The sequence below is a fragment of the Protopterus annectens genome, chromosome 2.part0 (assembly GCF_019279795.1).
Source record: "Protopterus annectens isolate FY-2018-M chromosome 2.part0, PAN1.0, whole genome shotgun sequence".
NCBI classification, from domain to species: domain Eukaryota; kingdom Metazoa; phylum Chordata; order Ceratodontiformes; family Protopteridae; genus Protopterus; species Protopterus annectens.
In genome coordinates this window covers 594,937,405-594,961,180 of record NC_056728.1, presented here as the reverse complement: position 1 = coordinate 594,961,180, position 23,776 = coordinate 594,937,405, and the positions used below count along the sequence as shown (strand labels likewise).

Sequence of the window (23,776 nt, the reverse complement as noted above, 5' to 3'; positions counted from 1 at the left end):
TTCTGTGAAAATCTGGGCAGTTGATAGGTATTCCTCTGTGGCATATGCACTGGCTTTTAGACTAATGGTAACTGCAGCTATTGGTTTTACAGAACTCATTAAGACCATGTTTTCAATGAATGCTTTACTTGAAGTATATATAAAAGAATAGATGTAATGTGATCCTATCTCGCCTACATTCATAACTGATGGGCTCCGACTCGGCCGATACACTAGCACAAAGTCTCTTATTGGCTGGGCCAACCCCCTTATCCCAGGATGCACCACGCCCAAACCCCCAGATCTCGTTTGCCGCTCCTAGAGTAACGACGTGGTCTCGACTTGGCTGTGGCTAAGTACCCTTCCTTTTTGGCCTTTTTGGTCGCTTTTTTGACCGTTAGCTTAGAATTTATTCTCAAACAGCTATTTTAATAGCTATTCCGGTTGTTAAGTCATTTGTGGTTGATTGTTGTTGTACCTTTGAATTGTTGTGGTAATCTCTTCTGTTTGGCGGGCTAGGCCCGTTTGAGTTAGAGGGCCTTTGCCCTATCTCTTAGAGCGTTTAAGTTAGAGCTCTTCCCCCCACTTCCTTCCTTGTGTGTTTTGAGTGTGTCAACAGTAGGTATGTCTGGCAAAGAAAGGGAGCATAAGCCATCGGGCTTTAAAAAATGTTCAAAATGTAGCTATAAAATGTCGTTGACAGATGGCCATGCCATCTGTGTTTATTATTTAGGGGCTAAACACTTGCAAGAGTCTTGCAGTGTTTGCCATGCTTTCTCCTCTCGTGTCCTTCACGAGAGGAAAAATAAGCCCATCCTGAAGGGTCTTATTAAACCTGCCTTCGAGGAAGCTTTGGCTTCTTCTCCCTCGTCGAAATCAAGGCTAAAGAAGTCTTCGGCTCCGACATGTCCGTCGGAGCCACCTGCTAAAAGGTCTAAATCTGTGTCCCCTTCCTCGGCTCCACTGGCATCGGAGCCGAAGGACAGAGGATCAAAAGCTGGGTCTCCCTTTTCGGCTCCACTGTTTTTGGAGTCTTGGGACGAGAGATCAGGTACTCTGTCCCCTTCCTTGGCTCCACTGATTTCGGAGCCGCAGGTTAGAGGGTCTAAAACGAGGTCTCCTTCGTCGGCTCCATTGGTCTCGGAGCCGCTGGAGAGTGTTTCTGCTCTGGGGTCGATATCGTCGGCTCCTGAACCGTCAGTGCCGAAAGGAGTCTCAGTTCTGGTCGAGTCTGCTTCGGCCCCGATACTTTTGGAGCCAATTCGGAGCCGGCCTCCTAGCCTGGTTTCGGAGCCGATAGGAAAAGTCTCTCGGCCCCCTTCCGTTTCCTCCAGGTCCTCCAGGCTTTCAGACTCGGATGTAGATAGGGTGGTCCAGAGGCTCCTCCAGTCACCTGTCTTATCCAAATTATTTTCGGCTCCGGCCCAGTCAGCCCTAGAGCCAGCTCCTTCTATACCGTTTCTTCCTCCTCCGACAACCTTGGTGTCGTCGGAGTCGGAGTTCGTAGAGTCGGGTGAAGTCCTTGAGGCGGTCCCAAGACCCACTGCTAGTCCGTCGGCACCGTCTTCAGCTCCAACCCTTTCTGTGCCTTCCAGAGGTTTCGGTTCTCGGGTGTCCTCAGCCGGGCCCGAGAAGGACTCGCCCGGGGCTTCTGGTTTCGGCCCCGAATCTCCCTCTTGGCGCCTCGGCTAGAGGAACCCTGACACCGGTCATGGTCTTGGGGACGGGCCCCTCCTCAGATTCTGGTGGGCCCGCCTTCGAGGCTACAAGTCTCTAGTGAGTTCACCCAAATCTGTGACTCCTTCCCTAGACACGGCAGCTAGAGCTTCTGGTGCCCCCCTATCTTCGGACAGCGCGGCTCCTAGGCCTGAGGATTCCTCCTTGTGTGGTCCCCTTTTTTCCGAGGAGCCTTCAGAGTTCATGCCTGAGGAGCCCCCTAGGAAAAAATTGTGCAAGAGGAAGCACATAGACTCCCCAGATGAGTCTGTCACCCCGGACACCGACCTCGATGATGCGGAGGGGTCCCCCAAGTTGTCCTCTGACGATGTCTCATTCTCCGATATCCTGGAGATCTTGAGACAGAGGGGCGACTGGCCATCCAAAACCCCTTTCGCGGAGGAGTCGGTCTTCCTCAAGGCCTTTGGAGCCCAACCCTCTGCCTCCTGGGTGTCTCCACCCTTTAATGAGTTACTGGACCTTATTTGTCGAAGGATGTGGGAATACCCTGATTCTGTGGAGCCAGTTCCTTCTTGCCCCAACAAATTTTTATCCGCACTCCCTGGCAAGGAGTTTCTAACCAAGGGAGTTCCGGTTGATGCTATGGTGGTGGCGTCTGCCACCCAGCAAGATGTGGCAGAGGCATCTACTTCTATCCATCCTCCTAACAAGGAGTCCAGGAGCATGGATAGGTATGGGAAGCATACCCTGACGTCAGCGACCTTTACCCTGCAGTCGCTGAATTATTTATGTCATTTTACGAGGCTCCAGAGGGATCTCATAAAGGAGTTGGGAGATTCCCTGTCGGGTAACGTGCCTGAGGCGTTGATGCAGTCTGTCAACGCCCAGCTGTCTACCCTTTCGTCCATTGTTAACTCGTCCATGAGGCTCATATCATATGCAGCCGAAGGGGCTGGTAGGGCAATGAGTTCGGGCGTAGCCCTTAGGAGGCAAGCCTGGATGTGCTTGTGTCACTTTGCAGAAGGGTTCAAGTCTTCCTTCACCGACGCTCCATTCGATGGGTCCTCTCTCTTTGGACCCAAGGTGAAAGACACACTCACTAGATTGAGCAGGAGGGTAAGACTTTGTCTGCCGTTTGGGGCCCGTTTTTCGCTTCCCTCGAGACCTTACCCCAAGGCTCAGAGGGGAGGGAAGATGTGGTTCAGAAAGTCCCAAAAGTCTTTCCCTGCCCATCAGAGTGACCCCCCCAGAGGCAGAGGGGGAGGGGAATTATTCTGGAAGACGTCGCTCCAGAGGCGGTGGAGGCCCCCGCAACTCAGGAGACTGCGAATCCTTTCGTGGTTCCTCTGTCCAGAGTCCCTGAGGGACTGCCCGACTGTGCGTCTCCAGGGCCAGTCGGGGGTAGATTCTCGACGCATCCAAGGGCCTGGGGTTCCATCACTCAGGATCAGTGGGTGCTTCGTATCATCGCTGGAGGTTACACCATTCTCTTTATCCGTCCCCCTCCACCGTCAAGGAAAATCCTGGACGTGCCACCCAGTCAATGGGATCAAGCAGCCATAGAGGTCGCAAAGCTGCTCGGAAAGGGAGCCATCCAGCCAGTCCCCGCAGACCAGACCGGATTAGGAGCTTACTCAAAGTTATTTTTGGTGCCGAAAAGAACAGGGGACTTGAGACCCATTCTGGACCTCAGCCACCTAAACCACTTCGTAAAGAAGTCCAAGTTCCGGATGGTCACGTTGCAATCTTTTCCCATTGCTGGAAAAAGGAGTATGGATGTGCTCCATCGATCTCAAGGACGCCTATTATCACATCAAGATAAACAGGGCGTCCAGGATACATTTATGCTTCTGCCTAGGAGCCAGTCACTTCCAGTTCCGAACCCTGCCCTTTGGTCTCACTACAGCCCCCAGGGTGCTCACCAAATGTCTGGCAGTGGTGACGGCTCACCTGAGACGTCTGAGATTCCAGGTGTTTCCGTATCTAGACGAGTGGCTCCTCACCGCCCCCACCAGGCATCTTCTTATTCAAGCCATGAGTGCAACCATAGGAATTACATTCAACTGGGAAAAGTCTGTATTGCTGCCGTCACAGCATGTTGCCTTTATAGGCGCAGAGCTAGACTCTGTCAAGATGCGAGCATTCCTTCCAACAGAGAGGATAAAGATACTACAGGACAAGTCCTAGCCTTACTACCCCGAAGCAAGGCCCCAGCCAGGATGGTCCTTCAGCTTTTGGGGTCGATGGCCGGTGCCATTCTTCTGGTCCCTCTAGCAAGATTGCACATGCAAATTCTCCAATGGCTCTTGTCGACCCAGTGGTCTTATCAAGATCTGCCCTTGTCCTACCCGATTCTCATCACGGAAACCTGCCGGCGAGATCTTCGTTGGTGGCTCCTCTCCTCCAACCTGAACCAGGGGCGACTCTTCTGCCCCCCTCCCCCATTGCCACAGTGACCACGGACGCCTCCCAGATAGGGTGGGGGGGGGCATTATCTGGACAGGACGGTTCAAGGCATGTGGCAGGATCACGAAACCCACTTACATATCAATGTCCTGGAAATGAGGGCAGTGCTTCTAGCATTGCAGGCACTTCACAGCTCTCTTCCCAAGGGTACCATCGCAATCTTCTCAGACAATATGGCGGTAGTATGGTACCTGAAAAAGCAGGGAGGAACCAGGTCTTATCCTCTTTGCAGAGAAGCCATGAGAGTTTGGAACTGGGCGATCGCTTCCCAGAGATTTCTAGTGGCAACGCACATTACGGGGAAGTCCAAAGTGATAGCAGACAGGCTGAGCAGAGTTATTCTGATGCCTCACAAGTGGTCCCTGAACGACCGAGTAGCGGCTCGGATCTTCTCCAAGTGGGGGTTTCCCTGTTGCAACCTTTTCGCCAGCCCCTGGAACGCGAAGTGCAGCAATTTCTTCTCTCTGATTCCCCCCCAGGGGGAGTCACCCAGGGACACTCTAGTCCACAATTGGCCCTTCGGTCTGCTCTACGCCTTCCCTCCAGTCCCACTACTGCCAAAGGTGATTCAGAAGGCGATCTGCTTGGGAAGCAGCATGATTTTGATCGCACCACACTGGCCCTGCCAAGTTTGGTTTCCTTTCCTTCAGAAGTATGCAGTGAAGGATCCTTGGATTCTGGACCCAGCTCCAGACCTCCTGACTCTTCAGTCAGGTCAGGCCCATCCATCACTGCGAACTCTCAAGCTAATGGCTTGGCTGCTCCACTTCCGACCTTAGTCAGACAGCATATCCTTTCGCCCGAGGTGGTCCGGATTCTGTCTTCTTCTCACAGAGCTTCCACTAAGGAGATATATTCTAATAAATGGAAAAGGTTTGCTATTTGGGCCCAGCGGCACAACCTTGACCCTCTGCCAGCCCCGGTGTCCGCAGTATTAAATTTTTTGGAAACTCTTTTTAGACAGGGTTCCGCTGTCTCCACGCTTAAAGTTCAATTGGCAGCGATTTCTAATTATCATGTTGCCTTTGAGCCTTCACTTATGAGTCATAAGTTGTGTAAGGCCTTTCTTAAGGGAGCTTGGTTGCTTCGCCCCCCGGTGTCGCAACCTGTTTTGCCATGGGATTTGAATGTAGTTTTAGGAGCCTTGACGTCTCATCCCTTCGAGCTGGCGGCCACTTGCGAGCAAAAGTTCTTATCTTGGAAGACTGCCTTCTTGGTAGCTGTTACTTCAGCCAGAAGAGTCTTGGAGCTTCAAGCCCTCTCTGTTAAGCCCCCTTATCTGATCTTTCACAAGGATAGAGTATCTCTAAGACTAAAGCCGTCATTTCTTCCAAAGGTTTCTTCTGCTCTTTGTATGCAGCAATCTATAGAGCTACCAGTTTTCTTTCCAAAATTTTCCAACAAGGCAGAATACAGACTTCATCAGTTGGATCTGCATAGACAACTGAGGTTTTACTTGGATAGGACACAGCAGCAAAGGAAATCAGACCAGTTGTTTGTGGCCTTTGCAGATAACAGGATTGGCAAAGCAGTAACTAAGACCACTATTGCTAGGTGGATTAGAGATTGTGTTTCATTTATTTATGCATCAACAGGAAGGGACCTTCCATTTCCAGTTAGAGCGCATTCTACTAGGGCTATGGCAACTTCAGTGGCCTTCCACGCCAGACTGTTGGTGGGTGAGATATGTGCAGCGGCCACTTGGGCTTCTCCACATACTTTTATTTCTCATTACAAACTGGACGTGTTCTCTAGAGGTTGGGCGTCCTTTGGTTCCACAGTGCTCAGGAGTGTTTTCCAGTGAGCCTCCCAGGATCTAGGTGCTAGGGACGCTGTCCCATCAGTTATGAATGTAGGCGAGATAGGATCGCATTACATCTTTTAGTTATGTACTTACCATAACGATAGATGTATGTGATCCATCTCGCCTACATTCTTACATACCCACCCTCCTTCCCCCTACCTGTTGGATCTGGAGGAAACACTATTGTACAGTCGGAGTGGCACATGTGAGTGAGTTGATGTGGGGCAAACAAGATCTGGGGGGTTGGGCGTGGTTCATCCTGGGATAAGGGGGTTGGCCCAGCCAATAAGAGACTTCGTGCTAGTGTATTGGCCGAGTCGGAGCCGATTCTTGGCTCCGAGCCCATCAGTTATGAATGTAGGCGAGATGGATCACATACATCTATCGTTATGGTAAGTACATAACTAAAAGTTTTTCTGCATAGGCGACACAAACGTCCAGCCAGTATACGAAAGACTTTTACTACTGCAAAGTACGTGGAACTTCATACGGAAGCAGCAGGAAACGTAGATCGTAAAAGTGATGTCAGCATGTACCATCCTCAGAACTTCTCTGCCGCCATTCCGATTGTCATCTGTCATTTATTTGATCTCTGAGTGACTGCTGTTTTCGGTTACGTGCCTTGTTGGGGATTTTTCTTGTATTTACTTATTGCTACTGCAGGTTTTCTGAGGCTCATGTCATCCAAGAAAGGCAAGTGCCATTCTTGAAGACAGATTCCACCCAAAGACAATCATAACCAGTGTCTGTTCTCTCTAGGGTTTGCACATGATCACAAGGCATGCGCGATTTGTCAGGCATTTGTCCCTAAGACACTCTGCAGCAGTCTTTCTGCCTTAAATATTTATCTGGGGAAACAGAGACTTATGTGGCTAGCTGTTACTATGGAGGCTCTGTCAGGACCATCTGGTGAGCCTGTGAAGAAGGTCAAAATAGTTAGGCCTGAATCTTTGGCTGCACCTCTGAATCTGGACATCCCTCTTGAGGCTGATGAAGGCCTGGAGGTTGCTGGCTCTTTTCCTGCAGCAGGTACTGCTTTGTAGGTAGCTTAGAAAATTGTCATTATCATATCCACAGAGGTCTCACAGATGTTTGGTCAGGATGGAAAGGGAGACCCACGGCTCTTCTCTTCGGACACCCAACGAAGTACTTCTCTTTACATAGCCAGTGAAGAGATTCCAACGTCTGTGCCACAGGGTAGGCCTACTTCGATCCCTTCCTCTCAGCCTAAGGCAGAACTTCCTGTTAAAAGGAAAGGAAAGCTTAAGCATGTGTCTCCTCCTCAGGACCCTTCTCCAGACTGGGAGGCCTTTTCTCAGGGTATTCTAAATGCCCTTATAGTTCTGAGACCTACCTCTGCTGTTTCTCTCCCCCAGCTTCTCCAACTTCTATGTCAAGGGCCTGTCATTTTGGAGCAGGAGCCTTCTGAAGAAGACATTTCCTCTTTAGATGAGTCTCTTGCCTGTTCCACCCAAATATATTTTCCTTTGGTATGCTTCCCCTGAGGTAGAGTCAAATGGTGCTGACTCCCCTGAAGAGGACATCTTTTTTGGAGAAACCATTTCTAGGATGAGAGACTTCTTTAAATAGGACTACTCTCAAGTCTCAGAAGTACAGACGAGGTACTATGATCTCTTACAGATAGACTCCCCTTCCCCTTCTGCTATACCCTTTGTGTTGCCTGCCTTTTTGGATGCCTTCATGTTAGAATCCAAAGCACCTGGCTCTCAATCTCTTGCCATTAAAAGGCCGGATAGATTTTACAAGGTGCCAGAGGACAGTAAATTTCTTTTTATGTGTCCTCCTGCAGAGCCTGCTGTTATCTCAGTGTCTGCTGATAGACATTCAAAATGTTCACCATCTACTACCTTAGCTCTGTCTGATAAAGACAGTAAGATGATGGAGAGACTGGGTGAAAAAAGTATACACTTCCTCTACACTGGCTTTCAGGGCAATTAATCACCAAACACATATGTCCAAATATGTTTTGGCCTTGTTCTCTTAGTTTTCACAGCTGCTGTCAGACCTTCCAGACTCTGCAGTCAAGGTTCAACTCTCTTTCCTCTTGACAGCCTCTTCCCAATTGATTAGTCATTTAATAAAGTGCTGCTGTGATGCAGCTGAAGTATCTGCCAGATCAGCTGCATCTGTTTCGGTCCTAAGAAGGTATTCGTGGTTGAGATTATAACCCTTGTCTGATGATATCAAGGCAAAACTTATGGATGCTCCTCTTGATAATTCTTCCCTCTTTGGAGCTAATGCTGCTGCCCATTTCAAATCTCTTCAAGAAAAAAGCAAGGAGTTACAGGAACTTGTGCATGTTTTTCTGTCCCCAGTTCTTAAGTACCACAGGAATTATCCTTCCAAGGCACATTTTGTGAGGAAACAGTCCCATACCCCTACATGCACTTCCAAGAATGGACCACGCAAACAAGGCTGTTTCAGGGCTCAGCCTGCCACTGCTCAAACCCCAACCTCCCCTTTCCACACAAACCAGGTAGTCTTTGACTACCTGCCCATTCCTACAAATATTCTTTTTCCCCCCATCGCCTCTCTCTTTCTCTTTCTTCTTGGTCAAATATTACTACAGACAAATGAGTGCTTTCAGTTGTTCAAAACGGATATTACATGGTTTGGAAGTCTATTCCACCATTCATGGGTATCTCTCATTCCCCTCAAGATGAGCTTCCTCTTCTCTTTCAGCTACTTCAAGACCTGATTTCACAGGGAACCATTCAGGAGCTCCCTTCTCAGCAAAGAGGAAGAGGTTTTTACTCAAGGATGTTTCTAGTTCCCAGGAAGGATGACCTGTCTCACGTCAACCTCTTTCTGCAGGTTCCCACCTCCCGCATGCTCTCCCTCCAAACCTTGTTCACAGGTCTACTGCCTCATGCCATTCTGGTGTCTCTGGACATCAAAGATGCATATCTTCATATCCCCATTCTCCCCCTTTTCAGGAAATACTTGTGTTTTTCTGCTTTTTTCTTCTCGTTTTCAGTTCTGTCCTTTGCCCTTTGGACTCTCCATGGTCCCAAGGATATTCTCAGTGCTTGGCTCCTGTTATTGCCTTCTGCAGACTTCAAGGAGTACATGTTTATCCTTACCTGAACAACCTGTTTATTCAAGCAACTCATCCAGAAATTCTACTGGAGGATCTCCAGACAACCATCAGCTTGCATCTAAGCCTGAAGTTCACTGTCAATTGCAAGAAATCCTTCCTCACTCCTTTTTAGGACCAGGTCTTCCTGGAGTGCAGGATAAGGACAAATCTTATGATGGCATTTCTGCAGCTTCAGAAAGTGCAATCTCTTCTAGTCTACCACTCACTTCTTTGACAGCCAGGGAGTTTCTCAAACTTCTGGGATTCATGACATCCATTATTCCCATGCTGCCCTTGGCCAAACTCCACATGAAGAAATTCCAGTGGTATCTAAAATCTCTCTGATCACAGCATGCACATCCTCTGGATTTTGTTCTTCCTTGTCTAAAGAAAGAACTGCAGTGGTGGATGTAGCAAATTTCACTGAACCCAGGTCTCCCTCTGCAGCCTCGTTTTCCTGTGCAGGAGCTGTTCACAGATGCCTTCCACCTGAGGTGGTGAACAACCTTGGGAAACCCTAAGGTCCAGGGTAATTGGTTCCTCTCTATAAAGAAGGGATACATAACCATCAAAGAAGTGTGAGGGTGTTGATTTTTGCTCTTCAAGCTTTCCAATCTTCCCTTCGCCCAGACCCTCTGAAGCTGTTCATAGACAACACCACAGTCCTTTGGTATGTGAGCAAACAGGTGGAAACAAAGTGTCATCTGCTTTGCTTGTTGGCTGTTTAGGCTTGAGAGATTGCTTCCCAGTCAAAAGTCACCTAACAAGCAGTTTACATCCCTTCAGCTCAAAATGTTCTGGCAGATGCTCTAAGCTGGTCCATGACTCAATCCCATGAATGGATGCTCCACAAGGATGTGTTTCTGGACATTTTCCACCAGTGGAGTACACCTCAAATAGATCTTTTTGTCTCCCCTCTGAATAGACAACTTTCACAATTTTGTGCCAGTGCCCCAGGCCCTCTGGTATGGAAGGTGGGCACCCTTTCAGTATCTTGAAAGGAGATGTTTCTTTACGCATTCCACCACTTCCCACTTATTCAGAAAGTCCTGCTGAAGATTCAGCAGGACAAATCAGAAATCTTGTTGGTGATTCCCTTTTGGCCAAGACAGCATTGATTCCCTCTTCTGCATTTTGCCAATCATCACAACTTACCTCACAGGGTGGACCTTGTCACACAAGACACGGGATCACCTATTCACCCACACTTAACAACCCTGAACATAACTCTTTGGGTGATAAGCTTCTGATCCCTTTTTGACAGATTTTCTCTGAGGATGTGCTTCTAGTCCTGCAGGAGGCCAGGAAACCTAATACTAGGAGATCCTACTTGTCCAAATAAGAAGTTCTCCATCTGGTGTCTAAAGAAACAGCTTAGATCCATTTTCCGTGGATATCCCTCTAGTTTTATCTTACTTGTGTGACCTTCTTAAGGCCAGATTTACTTATTCTGCTGTAAAAGCCCACTTATCTGCCATTTCTGCATGTCTGCCTCTTCCCCCTCACTTAGCCTCTAGGCTAGAGGTTAAGCTTTTTTTTAAGGCATCCTTCATATCAGACCACCCAGGAAACCTGTTCCTACCCTGGGATTTTAATTTTTACTGGAAAAACTTACCCAAGCCCCCTTTGAGCCTGCTGCCATGGTTTCCTTAAAGTATTGCACTTGGAAGACTGTGTTGCTTGTGGCCATCACTTCTGCTAGGGGAGTCTCTGAACTCCATGCTTTAATGATATCTCAACCTTGCCTCATTTTTCCATGAAGATATGGTCTCTCTGCGTACTAACTCCTCTTTCATGCCCAAGGTAGTTAATGCTTTGTCCCTTAACCAATCTATTAATTTACCTACTTTCTTTTCCTCACCTCAAAATTCCAGTGAAAGGGTGTTACATACCTTGCATATGCATAGACAGCTCAGATTTTACCTGAATAAAACCAAATCCTTTAAGAAGTCAGAGCAACTTTTTGTTTCCTTTCACCTCAGGCCACTGGCAAAGTAGTTGCCAAAACAGACTATTTAGTCATGGATTTCAAAGGCCATTTCTTTCTGGTATGTTTTCCATGGTAAAACTCTTTCTTCCTCAGTGAAAGCTCATTACACTAGGGCTGTTGCTTCATCTAGGGCCTTTTTCTTGGGGTTGGACACTGCTTCCATCTTGAAGGCAGCTACATGGTCTTCTGTACACACTGGTACCAAAAATTGCAAGCTGGATGGCATCTCCAGAGTATGGTTTGCCAGGGCAATCGTGCATGGTTTTGTGGAGAGTTCTTTTGTTCCATCCTCCCTTTCCCTTTCATGAGGTTTGGTATTCTGCTTCCTGTTGTGAATTCTGCAACATGGGAACAGAAGGACATGGAATAGTTGTGTAAAATCTTACCATAACCATAGATGTCCTTCTGTTCCATGTTGCAGTATTCTAGCTCACCCTCCTTTCCCCTTGGTCCTTGTATTTCCCTGGATGATAGTTGCCTCTCCTTTTTATCCTTGGACAGGTGTTCTGACAGGGGCATTAAGTTACGAGGATGGTACTTGCGGACATCACTTTTATGGCCTATGCTCCCTGCTAGCATTTTGCAACGTCCCACGTACCATGCAATAGTAAGTCTTTTGTATACTAGCTGGATATTCGGGTCGCCTAGGTGGAGAATCACTCATGATAATAGCAAGATGGAGGAGAAGGGCATGTATGGTTATGATAAGATTTTACACAACTGTTCTTTCTACATGGTATATCTTAATCTCTAATCTTACGTTGGATATTTTGTGAAATATTGGAGAATGACACTGACATCTTTACAGTGACCCTGCTCTACACTGAAAGGTTCAGATGGTTTTTAGTTTAGCAAGAGTCTTAAAGGCTTACGTTTCATTTACTTGGTGTTCAGCTAGTTGCAGCCCATCTCCTTGTGGCTGATTGCTCATTTTTGTATTCCAGTGCGGCACACTTGAATACACAGCCTGATTCTGTAGATATACTTTCTTTGGATTTTTGTGCCATTGGAAGCAGTAAATCTATAGTTGGAGAGGGGCTTCAGAGGGGCTTGCTCCTTGGAAGTTCATTATTGATTGCATTTATAGAGTTACTTGAACAACTGGCAGTGAATATGTGAAACTTAAGCAGTAGATATTTGAGTTAATAAAGTATATCCCACTTAAAGCAGCTAAAAAGATGAGCTGATAGTTGGCTATATAGATATAAAGCTAGAAAGTGCAGAATTAATGACTTGGTAATTCTAGGGTATGTATACTCTTAAAGGGTGTATGCAGACAGAAGTGGCAGAAGATTTTGATATATAGATTAGATTTAAGTCTTCAGTGTTGTGTAAGACTTTTGGTGAAGCAAGTAAAACGCAGGGTTGTATAATGAGAGGATTCCATTCATGAGATACTGTCATTGTAAAATACATTAGTATTGCATGCCATGTTCAGTTTTGAAGACGACATAGAAAAATAGAGGTTGAAGTAATTGAAAGGGGATCTGAGAAGAGTGGTTGTACATACATGGCATAAAAAAGAAAAGATGAAGGGATATATGCTGTGGCAGGGCTAAACACCGGCAGTGTGAACCTTGGCTCTAGATGATTGTCACTGTTGAAGTGACACCCCAACTCTATATGCAAAAATAGGAAAAAGGGGTTGTGGATGGATTGTAATTAAATATGCTGTCATTAGAAAAGAATATAGGAGATTGTGATATGGACAAAAAGGGCTTAATATTTAAATTGGTTTCTGATGGTTGGTACAGGCTGGTTAGACTAAGGACAACTGTCTGTATACTTGAGTGTCTTGGTCAGCATTTTTCTCTTTTGTCTGTATTGTATTATAAAACAAAAGGCAGATAAACTCAAAATATAGAGAGAAAAATGAGAAATTATAAGAAATATTAGACTTCATTTACTCTCTGTGGTTGATTTGGCATGAATGTTTCAGAAGGCTTTGTTGGGGTCCATTGACTCCAGTCATATATTGTAAAACTTGGATGTTATGGTGATATTAAAATGCAGACTTCAAAAAGTTTTTTTCCTTTACTGAATATAGTTTTTAAGATGACCGCATTTTTGAACATGTTTTGTCTTTTAGGTAGCAATGAGAGCATTGATCCCACCGTGAAAATTGGTACTGCTGGTGGGAATGGATTTCGATGCAGTGCTGTGACGCCACACCTTGAACAAGTGTACAGGTAAATTTGAATTTTTAAACAGAGTTAAAAAAGTTACCTTTTTTAGATAAACATGCCATAATACTGGCCAGCTGTGCTGTGAATTCAAAATCAACATGATTGAAACAAATTAGTGTAGGCTGTTTTGTCTGAAGTAACAGTTGCCATTTTCTATATTAAAGCTTTAAAAACGGCATCACTGATGGGATATTAGTGCCAGTGAAGCTGTCTTGGGATTGAAGCTGTTCAAGTTTGTCATTCAGACCTCTTGTCAAATGTATCTTTATCAAGACTGATATATTTAACACATGATGTATTTATTCCTGCAGTAGGTGACTGATTTGGGGGCATTACTGCTAAGAAAAAACAAGAGTGATTGAGGGTGTTTTATTATACAGACAGTCCAAATTCACCTTTATTAAGTTCATTTGGGAGTTAAATAAACCTCAGGTAGATTTTTTTTCTTTTAACTGGAACAGAATTAGACTTTATCACAGTAGAACTAGCTTGCATGTAGATTGAGGGCAGGATTCATAAAACTTTTTTTTCAAGCTACTCTGTTGTAATTCCTGTCTATAAAGCAGCCTTAAACTAAATAAAGAGTGATCACAATGTTGGAAAAATATAAGCACATTACCAGAGGCAGTGTAAAATTTATAAAAGTTGTTAATGACTTGTATTGCAAAATTCTACTTCACAATGCCATTTACATTTGCTTCTGAAAAAAGGAGATGCAAGCTGTTGTGTCCTCTTCCTTTAAATTATTGTTGCCACTAGTAAGTTGGCTGTGTAGTGTGGCTTCCTATGATCTGGACCTCTCCAAAAATCTTGTCTGATGAGGGGACTCAGAAAATTCTGTGAAAGGGTAAATCCGGCCTGAAAATAGGGATATACTTCCACACCACCACGATTGTCTTAATAAAGTAATAAACAAATGAATAGATCATTGTTATGGGAAGTGTGTACTGTGTACGGTTATCTCTGCCCTTCGACATGTGTAATTTCCTGATAATAACTGTAAGAAGGAAGGTGCCAGCAAGAGAAAGTGCATCCCTGAGAACTGTTGTGTGGGTTGCTGTCATCATCTCTAGTCAGCCACTCCACAAGGGGTGATCCATCTTGGATCCCAGGAACTACTGCCCCATCAGTCTGATGAGCCTGATCTGCAAGGCCATGGAACATATTATCATGGAACTTATAAACAAAGACATTGGCAACCTTCAAATACTGGACCCCACCCAGTTTGGGTTCATGAAGGGACGATCGTGTCTCCTGATCCTGATTGACTTCTTCGAATCAGACTCCAGAGCCATGGACGAGGGTAAGGCAGTCCACACAGCCTATCTGGACCTTGCCAAGGTCTTTGACACCATCCCCCACTCTGGAATCATAGATAAACTTACTAAGCTGGGCATTAATCCCTATGTCACTCGATGGGTTGCCAACTGGCTTACTGACAGAACCCACACTGTAAAAGTAGCTGACTTCAAATCCAGCTCCAGACAAGTGACAAGTGGAATACCTCAGGGTTCAGTCCTGGGACCTCTCTTGTTTGGCATCTACTTCTCTGAAGTACAGGCCAACACTAAGGGACTCTGGCTAACAAAGTTTGCAGACGACTGCAAACTGGGAGCCATTACTGAATCGCCAAATGATGTGGATACTCTACAAAACGGCCTTACAGAAACAGATGCTTGGTGCCAGAGCCATGGGCTCAAGCTCAATGCCAAGAAATGTATAGTTAATCCCCTTTGAGAAAAAACATGTACCCGTGAATTACCACATAGGTGGCAGTACACTAAGCACCGAAAGTGTGATAAGAGACTTAGGGACACAGGTGGACAGTGGTCTCAACTTCATTAACCACATCGCCAAAACAGTCAGGAAATCCTTCCATGTGGCACACCTCATCACTAAGGGCTTTTCATCCAGAAAAAAGGAGGTCACTGTCCCACTATACTCATCCCTCATTAGACCCATTATAGAATACAACGCTCCATTTGGTATGTACCTCTCAAGACATCTGCAACAACTGGAAAGGCCGCAGAAATACCTCACTAAAAGAATCACAGGCCTAAAGCAGATGCCCTATGCTGACCACCTTAAAAAACTCCAGCTATACTCTGTGGCATATCGTCTACTCAGAGGCGATCTCTGCTTAACATACAAGGCCATGTCAAACTCAAGAGCTACTGGACATGCTACACTTAAAGAAATCCCAATCCCTCAGAGCCACATGCTCCAGGGATCTAAACCTTGTCATTACAATAAACAAAACATGCTTGAGGGATAGGTTCCTGACACAGAGACTCCCCAGACTCTGGAATAGACTGCCCATACATGTCAAGCAGAGCACCTCTTTGGCCCTCTTCAAAAGGAATCTTGATGATTGGATGGGAGAAAGGAAATTCACCCTGGGGATCACGTCTGTCACCCTGCTAGACAGGGGTCCAGGGAAGTAAATAGTGTGGGAAGAAATAGCCAGGGAATTGTTATGGTTAGGCTTGTATAGGCTCTAGAGCTGATAGCCTAGTACCAACCTGTGAACCGGTACTGAGATTTGTTGCTCACAAATGCTTAGCTATATATTAAAAGGACATGTGAGAGTGGTGATGGTCAGAAGTAGAGTTAATGTACATAGCATGATGTCTCAAGTCTACTTTTGATTCACCAACCATTGTAATGTGTAACTCTGCAGTTATTTCATGAGTACAATTAATGCACTAGTGAAATTACCCCCGGTGCCTTGAGAATGAGATTTTTTTTTTTATTTTTAAAATAAATTTGTACAAATTTTAAAATAAAAAACTGTACTGAGGCCCACTTGTCTTGGGCCACTGATCTAGGCTTTTTCCACATCACCAAAAAAAAAATCAACAAAAGCTTGTTATATGTTATTGATAATAGAGTAAATTATTGCATCATTAAAAGGCTTCTTCTTTAAAGACCTAGGGAGGGTGCTAGACAGCAGTACTTTTGACAACTGTATCTACTGAAATCAGGTAAACATATTATGTAGCCCATCTAAATCTTTCAAGAGTGTATTAAAGGAAATCATTGTGCCGCTATATAAATCATTAGTCTGTCTCATTTTTGCATACAGTCCTGCATGTGGCAGTCTTGGAGTAAACTATCTAAGGTACAGTTCTGTACTAGAAAAATCATATGGTTAGAAAACTTGGAGCTAGTCAGAAACACTTCAAAAGTTGTGTGTGTTTTAGATTGCTTTCTCTTTGCCTTTCTATAAGGCAACATATGATCTCTTTGAAACTCCGTACCTGGAATGTCTTTCTGGGGGTAGCTATCACAAGATCAGGGAACCTAATACTTAAAATAAATATTAACAACAGCAAAAAGTGACAGGTAAATTATACAGCTCCTTAAATAAGCTATTACATTCTGGAAAAAATGTTGTCATTAATTTTCTTCAAAAATACGAGCTTACAGCAGTCTAGCTTCGTAAATGAAGTAGATATTAAGTGTGGCAGATGAACTTTTGAACATAAATGGCTGCAGCCTCCCTGAAAACAGAGCATGTAAGCTAGTCTTGAATGTGTGAAAAAATTAAAGGGACATTTATTACATTCATTACATACCCGAGCATGCTGGCCAGTCTAGGTAATGACTGCTTCGTTGCTGATTCACATCTTTGGTCATGTTCATTGAAACAGGTGAATCAGAGTCCTGAGAGGCCAGAGAATGTTTGACAGTTCGGGGAGTTGGGCAAATAAGCATAAGCAGAGAACCTTTTACAGCTATGCAGTTTACTCATGCATCGACATCCCAGTTCCTGACTACAGAAGCTGCAAATTGTTCATTTAGGGCACATCTGGATCCTTTTAAGACCAGGGCATTTGTTTCCACAAAGTACAGTCGGTGCAATATATGGTCAGCAAGATGAGAGCAGTGTTGCTGGCATTAACAGAATTGCAGGAGAAATGTTCTTCATCTCACATTGCTGCAGTCCTAACACTTGGGTAGTCCGCTGTCCCAGTCGGCCCGAATACCAAAGTATAAGGCTGACGTCGGTCAAGGCGCATTTGTCTGACATCAGGACGTCAGGGTACAAATGCGCATGACCGACGTCATATCCTCAGTCTTTTTTGCCGCATGGTCCGATGCAGAAGCAGTATTGCGAGTGCAGGTTGGCGTTCTGAAATTTTCTGAAGTCGGAGTTTCAGACCGAATCAAAGTTGGCTAAGTACCCCGTTGGGGAATATTTTGTTTTTTTCTTGCCTCAGTATTTAACCGGATGTCAGAAAAAGTGAATAACTGTATTTCTTGTGGGAAACAGATACCTCATAGAGATTACCATACATTGTGTATACCTTGCTTAGGGCCTGAGCACGGCGTTGTTGGCTGTCGCTCTTGTGCTAGATTTAACAAACGCACTATTAAGAGAAGATTAGATTGTGCCAGGTTAGTTTTTGGGAAGCGTTGTAATTACAACATGCCGTCGGATGCTCCGACGCCCGCTTCGTCTAAAAAGCGCAAGGACAAAGCAGTGAAGCCTAGGGTGGAAGAACCGTCTGTCCCGGACGTCGGTTCTTTAGAGGGCTCGGTGGAGCCGGTGGTTCTTCCAGAAGTTCCTTTGGATTCTCAGGGAGAGACTTTACTGTTACAAGATGTGTCCTCTCAGGAGGTAGGCCAGGCTGAAGGGGCTTCTCAGGTAGCTGTTCTCCCCTCCCTTCCTAAGGTGGTTAGGCCCTCCCCTTCTGTTTCCAAGGCTCCTTCTAGAGGCAGGCCAGGGTTAACTTCAGTGGGGGTCTCCCCTAGTTCTTCAGGGTCTCTGCCTAAGAAACATATGCTTAAAATGGCAGAAGATTTGATTACTATGATTAGAGGTTCTATACCCCCCCCCTGATAAGAGGCCTAGGGTGGAACCTGAGCTTGAGGGTTTTGAGCAGTGTTCGGAGGCTTCTGAGTCTTCGGCTGAAGACTTGCAGGAGTATCCTCCTTATTCTGATTCTGATGTAGATGACTCTACACCTTCGGCTTCTCCTCCTGAGGATTTTTCTTTTTCAGAGACCCTTCATTCCATGAGGGAGCATTTTAAATGGGAAGGTCAAGATTTCTCTGATTCTAGGAAAAGGCTTAGGGAATTTTTGTTTCTACCCCAGCATAGGCCTTTAGCTATACCTCCTGTTCTGGACGTGGTAGAGGATGTTTTTGCAGAGGCTTCCCTGAACCCTGATTCTTTGCCTCCTGCCCCAGTTAAACCGGACAGGTATTATAGGGTGCCTGAAGCTCATAAGTATCTTTTTAAGAGTCCTAGGGCAGACCCAGAAACTGTTTCTCAGGGCCCTAAAGGTGTTAAGGCTTCTGTTGTTAAAAATCCTGTTCCTTCTGATAAAGAGGCAAGGGCTTTGGATAGGTGGGTAAGCATTCCTTGCAATGTGGCTTTGATGCTGTACAGGCCTCTTCGAGGGTAGCAGCCACTGGTTCTGTTCTTCGCAGGCACGCCTGGCTCAGGGATCAGAATTTAGCTGAACATGTAAAGGCAAGGATTTTAGATGCTCCTTTACAATCTGATGTGTTATTTGGTGCGCCTGTGGACGCAGTTTTAAAGAAAATGGAGGACAAGGCTAAGTCTATGCAGACTGTTAAAGATTTTTTGCAGGTTCAGCCTCCAAAGTTTAGTAGAAATTGGCCTACTAAGGGGTGGACTTATCCTTCTTATGATTCTCAGTCTAGGGGTAGATCTAGACGTGGTAGGGGCAGAGCTCAAGGTTCTTTTAGGCCTAGAACAGGCAGTTCGCCTGCCCAGTCTTCTGGTGAGGGCAGGGGTCAGTCCTTTCGTAAGCAGACCCAATGACTTGCCTTTTCAGCTGCCAGAGCCTTCTCGTCTGGCAGCACCTTTGGGAGGAAGGCTGGCACTTTTCAAAGAAAACTGGAGTGTTATTACCCAAGACAGATGGGTATTGGATATCATTCACCACGGTTACAGGTTTTATTTCCATACCTTGCCTCCTTTAAAAGGCATGCCAGACATTCCTCCTATACAAAGAAAAGAGGCTCACAAGCAAATTTCTCTGTTGCTCCAGATAGGGGCCATTCAGCGGTTCCTGTGCCAGAAAGGGGCCTAGGATTTTATTCTCGCCTGTTCCTAGTACCAAAAAAGGGGAACACGTGGAGACCAATTTTGGATTTGTCAACCCTCAACACTTATTTGGACATTCCCAAGTTCAAAATGTTGGCGTTACAACAGCTTTTACCTCTGCTGGGCAAAGATCACTGGATGGTAACTTTAGATCTCAAGGAGGCTTACCTTCATGTGCCTATCAGACTCAGTTGCAGGAAGTATCTGCGTTTCCGAGCTGGAAATTCCCATTATCAGTTCTCTGCATTGCCCTTTGGCTTATCTACTGCCCAGAGTATTCACAAAAGTTCTGGCTCCAGTTGTATCATTTTCCAGTCTAAAAAGAATACAAAACTATCCTTACTTGTGCGACTGTCTGATTCTGGCTCAAGAAAAGGACGAGCTTCTTCAGCATCTGGAATATGTGATAGCAGTGCTAAGATGCCTGGGGTATTCTGTGAACGAAATAAAGTCCAGTCTAGTACCCACTCAAGACATGTGCTTTCTGGGTGTGAGACTGAATACAGCAGCCCAGATGGCCTTTTTAACCCCGGACAAACAAAAGAGTCTATCCCTTTACTTCCATCAACTATCTCATCAGTCCGTGCTGACTGCAAGGACAGTCCTTCAAGCATTAGGGTTCATGGCATCTTGTATTCTGGTGCTTCCCAATGCCAAACTGCATATGAGGAAGCTACAATGGTATCTCAAAAATGTATGGACACAGCACTGCCAGGATCTGGACACTGTCATTCAAATAATACCTTGCATTCAAAAGGAAATATTGTGGTGTGCTCAGGCATGTCACCTATACAAGAGAGTCTCTGTGACCCGGCCAGTGGAGTGTCAGACTCTAACGACTGATGCCTCAGACATAGCTTGGGAGCTCATCTGAATGGAAAGTGGATACAAGACAAGTGGCCTGCCAGACTACAGCATCTACATATCAACATGAAGGAGATGTTAGCAGTCCAGTTTGCATTGATGGCTTTCAAGGAGTTACTTCTTCCAGGGCAGGTGTTGATTCTAACAGACAACACAACTGTCATGTGGTATATCAACAAGCAAGGGGGAACGCATTCTTATCCTCTATGCAGGCAAGCAATGATTTTGTGGGAGACTGCGCTCAGCTTGCAGCTTACTCTTCAAGCAAGGTTTCTGCCAGGAGCACAGAACTCCTTAGCAGATGTGTTAAGCAGGCAAATCATGGATCCCCACGAGTGGAAACTGGATCTTCATGTATTTCAAAAATTGACAGTGTCATGGGGAACTCCAGACATAGATCTGTTCGCTTCTCCACTAAACCACCAGCTGCCAAAGTTTTGCACTAAAAGTTTTCATCACACAGCTTGGAAAGTGGATGCTCTTTCGTTCAGTTGGGAAAATCTTCATGTGTATGCCTTTCCACCTCTGCCTCTCCTCCCAAAGGTGCTCCTAAAGGTCAGACAAGACAAGCCAAGGATGATTTTGATAGCTCCAGATTGGCCTCGGCAACACTGGTACCCATTACTGAGGAATCTGGTAAGGAAGCCTCCATGGCCTTTACCTTTAATTCCACACCTTTTGTCTCAGAGGGACGGTCATCTACTCAATGTCAAGCTTCACTCTCTTCATCTAACAGCCTGGCATATTCTGTTTTGAACCACAGCAGGTCTCAACTTCCTCAACAAGTTTTGAATGTGATTATGGAAGCCAGAAGACCTAGTACACGTAAAGTGTATGCAGAAAAATGGAAGAGATTTTTATTTTGGAGTGCAGCAAAGGATTTGGATGTTTCTGAGCCTAATTTGAGTGTGGCTCTGCAATATCTTACTGAGCTATTGGACAAAGGTTTGTCTTTCTCTTCCATTAAGATTCATGCTGCAGCAATTTCAGCTCACTATGATTGTGACCCACCATTGTTTTCTCATCCTTTGTTCAAGCAATTTCTTAGAGGGGCAAAGAATATAAGACCCCCACGAAGAGCTCCTACTCCTGCTTGGGACCTCAATTTTGTGTTGGAGAAACTTACTCTACAACCTTTTGAGCCTTCAGCTACTGCTGAGTTGAAATACTTGTCATGGAAGACTGCTTTTTTGTTGGCCATTACTTCTGCAAGAAGGGTTTCTGAATTGCAGGCCCTTATGGCGGTGGAGCCTTTTTTGATTTTTCATAAGGATAGGGTATCATTACGTACTAATCCTTCATTTATGCCTAAGGTGGTTTCTAGTGTGGCTTTAAACCAAACTATTCATTTGCCTACCTTTTATGCAGATCCCCAAAATAGGGGAAAAGATTTTGCACACTTTAGATGTACACAGGCAGTTGCGTTATTATTTAAGCAGGACTAGGGATTTTAGGCAGTCTCAGCAGTTGTTTGTTTCTTTTGCTTTGAGTTCTCAGGGCAAGCCTGTGTCAAAACAAACTATATCTAAGTGGATTGGGTTTTGCATTGCATTCTGTTACTCCCATCATGGCAAGGAGATTCCAGCTGGGATTAGGCCTCATTCCACTAGGGCTACTGCCACTTCAACAGCATTTTTAAGGGGTGGCAACTAAGGATATTTTGGAGGCAGCTACTTGGAGTTCAGTGCATACTTTCTCCAAGCATTACCACCTTCCTCTCTATTCTAAGTCCAGGGCTGGTTTTGCCACTGCTGTGTTGCAGGGCATTTTGGCAGCTCCTGCTTCATTATAGTTTAGCCATCCTCCCTTACCTCTGCTTTGGGATTCTACCCAAGTGTTAGGACTGCAGCAATGTGAGATGAAGAACATAGTACAGTTTTGTACCTACCATAAATGTAGATGTTCAAGATCCACATTGCTGCAGTCCAATCCCCTCCCTCCTTCCCTCTATGTTTAGGGGTGGTTGTGTGGGTGAGGTTCTATTTTTGTACATTTGTATATATTGTACATATTTTAGGCACAGGAGTGTTTTGGTGTTTTTGGGTTTTGGCCTTATCTTTTTAGGGTCTTCTGACATCTGGGGCAAGAAAAGACTGAGGATATGACGTCGGTCATGCGCATTTGTACCCTGACGTCCTGATGTCAGACAAATGCGCCTTGACCGACGTCAGCCTTATACTTTGGTATTCGGGCCGACTGGGACAGCGGACTACCCAAGTGTTAGGACTGCAGCAATGTGGATCTTCGAACATCTACATTTATGGTAGGTACAAAACTGTACTTTTTCACTAAGGAAGCAATTGAATGAATACAGACAATAAACCAGCAATTTGGCATTCAAACAAACAGGACAGAGCTAATGTTTTCCCACTGTGTAAAGAAGTAGTAACTATTTGGGAAAATGGGAAAAGGCTGGCAGTCTATCTCTCTAAAAATGTGTTCTATGTCAGCCGTCTTCTTCATGCACGTCCCTTGCCTCTCCCTGTCCCCCTTCCTTTGCCCTTCGAAGGTAAGTCTGATTTCGGGTCCCTGTCCTGGCTTGGGGATAAAAATTGGTTGGTGCCATTATTAAATCCTTTACTTGGAGCAATGGGGGCCACTTTGCTGTTGCTAGCCACTGGGTGGTTTTCTGGGGTGGGAACGATGCCCATGTGATTGCCTTAGATGTCCTGGGTTATGTTGTTTGGGTTGTTTGAGTGGAAGGGTATCTCCTCTGTGACTTGTGGCCTATTTGTAGGTATTGGGGCCTGCCCTTATAGGTTCATAGGTAGGTACTAGGCTATCGGCCCAGGGGCCTATGTAAGCCTAGCCAGCAAAGTTCCATAGCTTACACCACCCAAGAAAGTTATTTTCCTGTGCCACTGTCGAGCAGAGACACAGAAGTGATCCCAGGGGTGTATTTCCTATTTCCCATCCACTCATCAAGATTTTTCTTGAAGAGTGTTAATGAAGAACTTTGCTTGACATAGATGGGTAGCTTGTTCCAGAGTATAGGACGACTCTGGGACAGGAATCTATCCCTCCAGCTCGTCCTGTTTATTGTGGTGACAAGGTTTAGCTCCCTAGAGCGTGTAGCTCGGAGAGATTGGGATTTCTTTAGGTGTAGCATGTTCAACAGCTCTGCGTTTGACATAGCTTTATATGTTAGGCAGAGATCACCTCAGAGTAGGCGATATGCTACGGAGTAAAGCTGGAGTTTTTTGACCTTGACCTTCATTTCTTTGAATGCATTTTAGGTGCACCTTCCCGCTCCTGTTTTTCGGTTTGTGGAGGGGATAGGCAGTTTTCCTTTCATATTGCTGCAAGTCTGTTGCCAGTTTTTTTTTTTTTCTTTTTGATTAACGTAGTAACTTAACTAGAGATTTTAGCGTCCAGTCTGTGCCACTCAGTTTTAAGTTGAAGAAGTCTGAAGACGGAGCAGTGGTGCACTGGTTAGCATTGTCGCCTCACAGCAAGAGGTTGTCTGGTTCAATTCTTGGCAGGGTGCCTTCTGTGTGGAGACTGCATGTCCTCCCTGATTTTGTTTGGGTTTCCTCCGGGTGCTGCAGTTTCCTGCCACGTTGCAAAGATGTGCATCTGGAGCGTTTCTCCCTGGGCCTCCTCTGAAAATTGGCTCTTTCCAAGTCGG

At 45.4% G+C, this 23,776-nt stretch overlaps 1 protein-coding gene across 1 annotated transcript in view; it reads left to right on the top strand.

The window, feature by feature from the left end:
• The window catches only part of ELP1 (elongator acetyltransferase complex subunit 1), a 1,639,125-nt gene that overhangs the window by 577,599 nt on the left and 1,037,750 nt on the right, over positions 1-23,776 (top strand). The window contains exon 13 of the mRNA XM_044060975.1: positions 13,106-13,205. Coding sequence (XP_043916910.1) covers positions 13,106-13,205 — 100 coding nt within the window. The remainder of the gene's footprint in view (positions 1-13,105; positions 13,206-23,776) is intronic.